Genomic DNA, 9,473 nt, shown 5'->3' with positions numbered 1-9,473 from the left:
TTCTATCTTTTACCACTGATGTCGCCACCGTACGGGCATATAGAAACCAAAATCTGTTGCCAGGCGACTCGTTTCCTTATACGATAACCTATGTGTGTCAATTTATTAGGATACCGTCATTTTTACATTCAACCTGTTTCCTCGTCTACATATTATGTAACGCGTACATCATATGAACGTTCATATGTATATCGTTACCTTTAAGAATCTGAATCTGAGACACGTTCGTTGTACGTTACGTTACTAAAACGTAATAGTTATTGCAAAAGTAGAATTTACATTTGACAGAATAAACTTAAATAAAATATAAAACGCTGTAATAAAAGGCCTATAGATACGACTAATTACTTTACTATGTATGCTGACTTTGCAATCAAAAAATTACCTTCGTGTTTACTGCGATTTGCATAGCTTTATCAATGGACAAATGCGTACATCATTTTCTCGCTTCTATGAGTCTTGTATTTGAATACCTTCGAGTTTTATCTGCCAGTTTAAACGAAATAAAATATCTTTTTAAAAAGATTGGTATACAAAGAAAGTACGCGATATCACTTTCCGTATAAGTAACGAATATAACGCGCAGCAATAAAAGCATGCCGAGATACAAATCATGAGGTACATATTTGTAAGACACTCAACGTCAATTTCACGCGAACTGGCGCTACCTCTATCGTGCATTTGTTGTACTTGTAATAACACGTGTAGTTTCAAATATATTTTGTTACAACATGTATAACTTAGTGTATACAATTAGTGAAAATTCAAGAGGACAAAATGCAAATCGTATTGTGTAATTATAATATATAACGAGTTAATAAATTCACTTGAATGTACGTGTACGTGAAAAGTGCAACGTGCACTATGTTAGTTGTTATGTTTCGACGCGAGATGGAAGTTGCATCATTGAGAGGTTTACGGTCTAATCGACTGCGGTCCTTGATCCGTCAGTCTTCGTGGTTATAGTGAGCCGTCAGGGGACGCCATGTTTATACTGTAGGTGGTGTGGTGCGGGTATACGTGTGTCCATTATTTTCAAGTAATAACGTTTAATTATTTATTTACACGGTATAGCGCGGTACGTAAGTGTCCTGTGCGTCAAGTGCATTACAGTTAATATTGTGTGGGATCACTTTCCGTTAACGGTACACGGAATAATCGAAAAGACGCGAACAATCTATGACTTATGGACCTTCGTTTCTGGGAATTTCTTTGCTACCTCATAAATTGTTTACAAGTTGTTCACGCTAGTTTAAGGCTAACCAGAGCATCGTGAACGTGTTATTTGTGCTAGGAGTACAATTTCCTTTTCAGGAATCGTCCGTAAACGTTGGATAGACGTAATGCACCCTTACTACGAGCATTTGCGTGTTTTATAACCTGACAACACGTTCAAAAGTTTCTCTGTCTTTATCATGTCATAGCATCTTTGACAAAATATTAAGTGGTAAGGATCCAACGAGACCATAACGTTCACATTTTTACGTAGTTTTCATCACGTGCGCGTGTTATGGAAAAGAAATCGCGCGATTAAGTAACTGCCAAGATCGTTGCATATTTTGTAAATTAACGAATAACTCTGTGAAATAAATGTATGAATTTATTTTTTTATCCTTCTTGTTTGTGCACTACTTTTTTCTTGTGTAACAGGGCCAATTATTTTTATTTCTTGAACCTTTTTTTGTTACACATGATGTTTTTATTCATAATAGCTATATAGATGTACAACAATTGAATATAAATATACATATAGTCAATGTTCCAAATACAATAACTATATGGAAATAAGTATTAAATTTAAGTATTACAAATACAAAATTGAAATATTTGTTTGAAATTCTTTTTCACACAGACATGTATTCTTGCATATATTTTGACGATATTTCTGTTGATTTTTCAACTCTATAAAATTAACGTTCATTTATATAATCCTGTTTTGATACAAATTTGCCGAGCATATAAATATAAATGAATCTAATAAGTTGGTTTATTGCAGATTTCTAACAAAATTAATGAATGCCAAAATGTGGTCTTCGCAAGGTAATAACTCAAACTCCAATGCTCCAAATGAAAGAAATCTTCGTACATTGGGTATGACATCTGCTATTAGTGTAGCAGAACCAAAACCTAGTGATCTTACAAGGACAAATGAATTAAGGGAAGCATTAAAACCTTATAATGTATTTGAATCAGAAGAAGAATTAAATCACAGAATGGAAATATTAAGGTACTTGCTTTACATTTAGCTGTATTATATAGCATTGGTAATAAATATTTCACACATATTATACTTATTGTTGCATTTACATAGCAAATTAAACACACTTGTGAAGCAGTGGATAAGGGACACAAGTATTGCCAGAAATATGCCACCCAATGTTGCTGAACTAGTTGGCGGTAAAATATATACTTTCGGTTCATATAGGTTAGGGGTACATCACAAAGGTGCCGATATAGATGCCCTATGTGTTGTACCTCGTCATATCTATAGGTCGGATTATTTTTCATCCTTCTTTGAGTTACTGAAAATGCAAGAAGAAGTTACAGATTTAAGGGTATGTATTTATAATAATATTTATTAGCATTAGTTATTAATTGTTCCTTTAATATGAATTTGTTTTCAAATAGCATTTACATGGTAAGTATCACAATTGACATTTAGACTAACTGCTATAGTTGATAGAAATCATAAGATTCTTCGACACAAATACATGAATGATACGTCTTATATAAATTGTCTATATACTTTAATTAAAGTTTTACTGCTTTCTGTTACATTACTTAATACCTTTTAGGCAGTGGAAGAAGCATTTGTACCAGTCATAAAAATGAATTTTGATGGTATTGAAATTGATATGTTGTTTGCAAAACTAGCTCTTAAAGAAATTCCTGATACAATGGTTAGTAAATTGTTTATGGGTAATTAATGTGAGTGTTTAATTTATATTTTATGTCTATGATAACAAGTATTATTCTCATGTATAGGATCTTAAAGATGATATGCTTCTGAAAAATCTTGATCAGAAATGTGTGAGAAGTCTTAATGGCTGCAGAGTAACAGACGAGATACTACGTTTAGTACCTAATATTGAAAATTTTCGGTTGGCACTTAGAGCTATTAAGTTGTGGGCAAAACGTAAGATTGTTGTCTTTTAATTACTTTTACACTCTGAAATCCTTATCTGATTTCTATGTGTTTAATTTTATTTTTGTTTTCTTAGGAAATGGCATATATAGTAATGTGCTAGGGTATCTAGGAGGTGTATCTTGGGCAATGTTGGTTGCAAGAACATGTCAACTTTATCCTAATGCTGTTGCGGCAACGTTAATAGAAAAATTTTTCCTTGTATTTTCTCAGTGGAAATGGCCACAACCAGTTCTCTTAAAGCAGCCTGACAATGTTAACTTAGGTTTTCCAGTGTGGGATCCAAGAGTAAGAATTTATATCATTTACATATATGTATATATAGTCGTTTGATTAAATTTCGTTTTATAATACGAGAAGCTTCTTATCGCAATATATTTTTTCTCGAAGGTAAATATATCAGATAGATATCATTTGATGCCAATAATTACACCAGCATATCCTCAACAAAATTCAACATTTAACGTATCAGTTTCAACGAGAACCATTATGCAAGAGGCATTTGAAACTGGGTTGTCCGTAACGGAAGAAATTATCATGGGGAAAGCAACGTGGGATAAGTTGTTCGAACCTCCGAACTTCTTTGGCAAATACAAACATTACATTGTATTACTTGCTAGAAGTTTGGCAGCAGAGGAGCAACTTGAATGGTGTGGGCTTGTCGAGTCAAAGATACGACATTTGATAGGTAAAATATTGAATACAACAATAAATATGTTAGTGGACTCTATGAACATGTTGAAATTTGTTTATAAATACAAAAAAAAGCATTACTCTACATTGTATACGAGATGTCATATATATATATGTATATATGATAACACACGAAATCACCTGGGTAATGATCGTTTAGAACAAAAAAATATGTGATAACAAACGTCTTAGTTTCCGCCTATAAAATGGCGGAATTTTGTATTTTATCCATCTTACACCTTTTATTATTCGAAGACAATACAATATAAGTACTTATAATTTTGACAATTGCATTAAGAGTTTTAAGAAGTGCCAATAAGGATGCATAACTTGTCCCTTGGAGTTAGTTCATTATACTATATTATGTCTGTTCCAGTTAAATGACGTAGATAAAAACAGGTTACTTTCACTGAAATATACATTTTTTTAAATTATTCATAGGTCTTCGATTCAATATTGTCACAGGCGTAAGCAGCTAAAATCAGTGAATTTTAAAAATTTCTGTCTTAATCTGTGTCGCTTCTTATCATCAAACTTTGAATTTGTATATTAATTTGTTGATATTTCAATGCTAATAATCCGCGGGTGCCAAAATGGCAAAATCCAAACTTAAAAACAGGTACACTGGAAAGGAATCCCCACATTACATTGGCCCACGTAAACCCAGAAGCATTTCCACCGTTAGAGGCAGAACCGGAGGGCCACTGTTCCATGTGGTTCATCGGCTTACTATTTGCCAAAAGTGAAAACTTGAACGTCGATTTGACATACGATATTAAATCCTTCGTAGACTCGAGTAAGTATATATTGATATGTATATGCTTATAAGCAGAGATGGATGTATACTTTACGTTTCGTATTAAATTGCAGTTCAAAGGCAAGCGGAACAATTAAACATGTTGAAGGATGGCATGTGGATAGAAGCTAAACATGTGAAGCGGAAGGATCTACATACATATGTTTCCACCAGTTTACTCAAGCGCGAAAGAAAAGTACGCGAATCGATAAATTTGTTTTTTAACAATCGAAATATATTTTTCGTATTATACTGCTTACATAATTTTAAAACAAATATTAACCATTAATCTTTATGTTTGACAGGTCTCTGGCAGTGTACATAAAAATGGAAACATTGCTGGTAATGGAAACAGTGGTAGTGTCTCGCCGCGGAACCCAGGAGATACAGCGAGTAGGAAGAGATTATCGGATCAGAACCCGGACACGTGTGGAAAGAAACGAAGAGTCAATGACGCCGAGCCGCAAGTAACACAGGTACATATCAAATAGGATATATCAACGGGTGTTTAAAAGGTACACATTCAGGATAAATGTAGCTAACATAAAATCAATACCTATTAAGGGAGAAGATGGATCGTTAGTGGTTCAATCTTGTGGAGAAGATAGCAATTCCGGATTTAGCTTGGATGAATACAAACAAACATTGACAGCTACAAAGGATGTAAGACATTGTACATATAATGAACAATAATCACCATAGAACAAAATTAGGTAACTACATATAAAAATAGAGCGTAGTAGTGAATTTCGGATTCATTGGAAAAGAAAGAATTCTTGTAACGTAAATCGGATTCGCGAGGAGGTAAGGAGCGGAGAATACTGCGTATGATTTGTTTCCAACGTTCCGCTTCTTTCTCTAACTTTTATGTACCTGATATATTCTAATTCCCTGATCGGTTATCTTAAATTTTTCTTGGTATGCTTAACATGTTTCAGGATGGGCCTACCGGTGCATCCACAGTAGCACAGGAAGGATACGTTTGCACTTGACCACTGCAGGATTACTACCTCACATCGATTCACAGATGTTCCTCCGGGCCATCTAGACTGTAATCACATCTCATGCAACCATCCACTGCCCACTGTAAGTCCCCCGTTTCGTAAAAACAAAGCAACGTCATGCGTTGGAGAAAGCTACCCGTTGGAATCAATCGATACACGACTGTGTGACAGACGCTCTGATTTTAGTATTTATAAACATCAACAGTCAATGAGAACGATTACGCTACGAGTTAATGATTGTGCCAGTGTCTGTGATGTTACTTTTATCACAAACCGCATAGCAATTTGGGAATTCATAATTGAATAATTAGAAATAATACGAAACTTAGGTCCATCACTACCCGTTAATAACTTTAATTTTATATTTCATTTTGTACATATCGCTTGTAATGATTTCTATTTACGAAATTATAAACAAAATGAGGAAAAAATGATTAAGGTGACGGGTCTGGAAAACAGTTCGTGTTATCGCGTTGATACGTCAATATAACCAACGGTATTTTGATTAGAAAGAAGCCTATATTAGAATTTTCGATTAAAAGGAAAAAAATTAATTAAAAAAAAATTATAAAGGTTTTAGTCTTACGAGGATGAAACGTATTCTTGTATAAAAAAAAAGCGCATTTGTTTAATGCATTAGTAGATAAAGTATAAAAAGAATGAGGTACGTCTAAGTTGTAAATAATTCGTGCACCTTGTTATTCTCGCGTCGGTGTAAAATACATGAAACTATGTAACTTTGAGTTTGAGAAAGTGTAATCGTAATATGATAATATGTTTTACTTGCTTCAGTTATTTAGAACATATATTTATGATAACATTACTTATTATTATTTATAATATCTATGCTAAACGGATTATTCAAATATCAGTTACTAAATGGAGCTCAATTCCGAAGCATACGATATTGTTATACTTTCGCGTAATCGTAAGATTCTTTTCTAGTTTTGTATCGTATCCGTAACCACTCGGATAATGAACGAAAATCACCGACACTGGCATGAGAGATTTAATGTTTCATTTACAGAGAACAAAAAAAAAATGAAAACAAAACAAACAAGCGTCGTATAGTATAGATTCGCTTCATGGTTACTTAGAAACTATCTGTAAATGAAACATCCCTTAGAAAGCCATTGACTATTTTATTGACGATCGTATTACGTAAATGAGTTTCGTATTGGAGTCGCTTTTTAGTTTTTATTCACAGAAACGAACGTATAGCTTTAACAATGCAACAAGGGACTGGCATCTGGATTTATCAAACCATCGATATCACCTGTTGGTGAGTTTTTTCAGGTGTTCGACTGCCTTCAGTCCCCTTCAGTTCTAGTTCTGTATCTTATACTCCTGATCCTGATTTTCGTCTTACGAAATCCCCTTTTCCTTTCTCGAATTATCTTTGTGTTAAAGGCATGTCGGTCATCGAATGTCTCGAGGTATTTGATGTTCACTCTCTAATACATGTACAGATATATCGAAACGATAATTACATTCGAATGTGTAGCGACCATCGTACCGATGAATCAAGTATGCAGACTCCACGAAATCAAGTACCGCATTCGAATACAATTTTTGTACATGTACAAAGAATCTCAGTTCTATCATTAACACCACGACACGCCACTTTTACCATAAATTGTACAGTTCTTTTTCACCTCATGCCTACAAAGTTATTGTCATCGCACGTCGATACGTTGCATATATTTCTCGATTATAGCGAGATTCGCTGTGAGTCTGCACGATATTCGATTCAAGACGCGTTACAGTACTTTGCGAATACTGTAGTTAATTTTATTCAGTGGTCAGGGACCATTTCGTTGTTTGTACATATATATATTATATTCGTCATAATTTTGGAATAGTAGTTTCTTTCGTTTCAGGGCTTAACCGATCGTCATCGTTATTAGAATCGGTATACATTCTCCTTTCATGTTTTGAGCCAATCCAAGTATAGAGCAACGAAGATATTATACCTAATATTATTCAACCAATTATGGTCTATCGAAAAATGTTTTTCTTTTCTTTTCTTTTTTTTTTTGCGTTATGATTTATTGCCTTATTTATGTTGAATTTTATCATTCTGTTACAGTAACTACTCTGTGACTCGCGAAATATGAACATGAGAAACCTTTCCAAATCTAGACGAATGTAGTCAGTGTACCAATTTTGTCGCGTAAATTGAGATTTTCTGGCCCTAAATAAATGAGTCTCTTATGCAAGAATATTATTCATTCTACGCTCCACTTAGAACGTTTTACCCGGTTGTATGGACACTATTCTACAGTATGGATTAACGTTCGCGTGGTTATTAAATTGGACTTTGCATCCAAGTACTTTAATCTTGTAGGAGAATTTAATCTAACGGTTGAATTGTACAACATCTTTTGACGTATACAATACAAAGACGACAATTGATCTCAGCCAGAATGTAACTGGTTATCTTTCAGAGTAAAATGATGAGAATGAAAGATCAAAGGTGACCTAATAATGGTGCAATACGTAATCCTTTCCGAAAGACTTGTTGATTAAGCGTAGACATGATTAATTGAAAATTTTAAATGAGTATGTTGAGATGAAGTGACTGAAAAATGGAAAGTTTAGATTGTAGAGTTAGGTTTTATTTGATGAAATATACGTTTCGGGGGCCAAGTATGTTCGAGAGTATATTTTGTCCAGAGCCACGAATTGATGAATGTATTGGTTTGTATTTTTTTCGAAAAATCATGCCCTTGATCGAAACTTTTTCGTTTGAAGCGAATCGAAATTTATAAATGAGAATAAAAATCGTGAATGATTTTATTGAAACAGTTTTTACGACGAAAGAGCGTAAGAAATAATTGTCTATATTTGAATGGAGGGATACAAAATTCTGAGTTGTCTATAGACTTTTCGATCGTTCAAACTCTCCTCTTTGAAGGTTCTTCGACATCTATTAGTTCCTGAAATTTGTTTTGAAATTCTAGACTTTATAAAGATACGATATCTTTATTACCCTCGATATATGATTATTGTCCAATTAATATTATAGTTAACATTTTATCGCCATATGATTTACCTATTATTATAGATTTAACAATAGTTATTATTATCTTTAATATTACTCTCAATTATTGCTATTAATATTTACTTTCCTAATATCGAAATAAAACATCTGCGAAAAGCAGCGATACAAGTGAACCGTTGGTTCGATATTTCTTTTGAAAGAGGAAACCTGAGAGACACGTGGATAGTACAGTAATCCCTTGATATAACAACAGATTTCGTCCTCGATAAAGCGATACAAATCATCCCCAAACTACTTTTTTTCTTCAATAATCGCAAGTCACTCGTCGACTTGTTTATCTGGATCAATAATAAAAATTTAAATATTTATTGAGTTGATTCCTAAAATAAAATTGCTACCTTCACTCGATAGAAAAACAACCAAAGTGACATTATATCGAAGGATTACCGTATCACGGAATTTTACTAGCACGCATACGCAGACACACATGCATCGATAAACAGTGAACATCAAGATTACCCTCGCACGTAAAATACCACGTTCTTTCATAAATTAATCGAAAATTTAGTGGAAAAAAAAGGGAATGAGATCGTGCGCTCGAGCTTTATCCATGGTTCCCTTCGAACATCAGGCAGACATGTCTATAGCACATTTTTAATTTTCCGATCGGTTCTCGAGACCGTCGCTCTTCATCTTCGTCGGTGCGGCGTTCTCGAGCCGCCCAAACATGAACGCTAAGAACGCTAAACGAAACGGTGAATATCACGCCCGCGACACACTTCTCTTGTACAATAAACAAAGAAACAGAAAATGACAACCAAACAAAGGAAA

The 9,473-nt window shown here is 33.9% G+C and overlaps 1 protein-coding gene across 4 annotated transcripts; it reads left to right on the top strand.

Moving 5' to 3' along the window:
• Nucleotides 1-980: 980 nt before the first annotated feature.
• On the top strand, nt 981-9,014 carry LOC128891420 (poly(A) polymerase type 3). Of its 4 annotated transcripts, XR_008460823.1 has the most exons (13): nt 981-1,447; nt 1,997-2,227; nt 2,312-2,555; nt 2,796-2,900; nt 2,986-3,136; nt 3,222-3,433; nt 3,536-3,833; nt 4,458-4,634; nt 4,709-4,830; nt 4,940-5,110; nt 5,199-5,297; nt 5,573-6,920; nt 7,728-9,014. XR_008460823.1 is itself a non-coding variant. In XM_054150881.1 (12 exons), the coding sequence occupies exons 2-12, from the start codon at nt 2,013-2,015 to the stop codon at nt 5,624-5,626; spliced, it is 1,848 nt and encodes a 615-aa protein (XP_054006856.1). In that variant the 5' UTR covers nt 981-1,447; nt 1,997-2,012; the 3' UTR covers nt 5,627-9,014. The 4 variants fall into 4 exon arrangements, 3 of the variants coding, with proteins under 3 accessions (XP_054006856.1, XP_054006857.1, XP_054006858.1); XM_054150881.1 differs by having other exon boundaries at nt 5,573-9,014; XM_054150882.1 differs by having other exon boundaries at nt 5,199-5,347; nt 5,573-9,014.
• Nucleotides 9,015-9,473: the final 459 nt, after the last annotated feature.

The sequence above is a fragment of the Hylaeus anthracinus genome, unplaced genomic scaffold (assembly GCF_026225885.1).
Source record: "Hylaeus anthracinus isolate JK02 unplaced genomic scaffold, UHH_iyHylAnth1.0_haploid 12001, whole genome shotgun sequence".
Lineage (NCBI taxonomy): Eukaryota > Metazoa > Arthropoda > Insecta > Hymenoptera > Colletidae > Hylaeus > Hylaeus anthracinus.
The sequence above is the reverse complement of the archived record's forward strand: the minus strand, read 5'-3'. Positions and strand labels throughout refer to the sequence as shown.

Bases quoted from the DNA above. Each gene is read 5' to 3' on its own strand.
- LOC128891420 (XM_054150881.1), top strand. From the start codon at position 2,013: ATGAATGCCAAAATGTGGTCTTCGCAAGGTAATAACTCAAACTCCAAT. The intron at 3,434-3,535 runs GTAAGAATTTAT...TTTTTCTCGAAG, and splicing joins TTCCAGTGTGGGATCCAAGA to GTAAATATATCAGATAGATA. The intron at 5,298-5,572 runs GTAAGACATTGT...AACATGTTTCAG, and splicing joins CATTGACAGCTACAAAGGAT to GATGGGCCTACCGGTGCATC.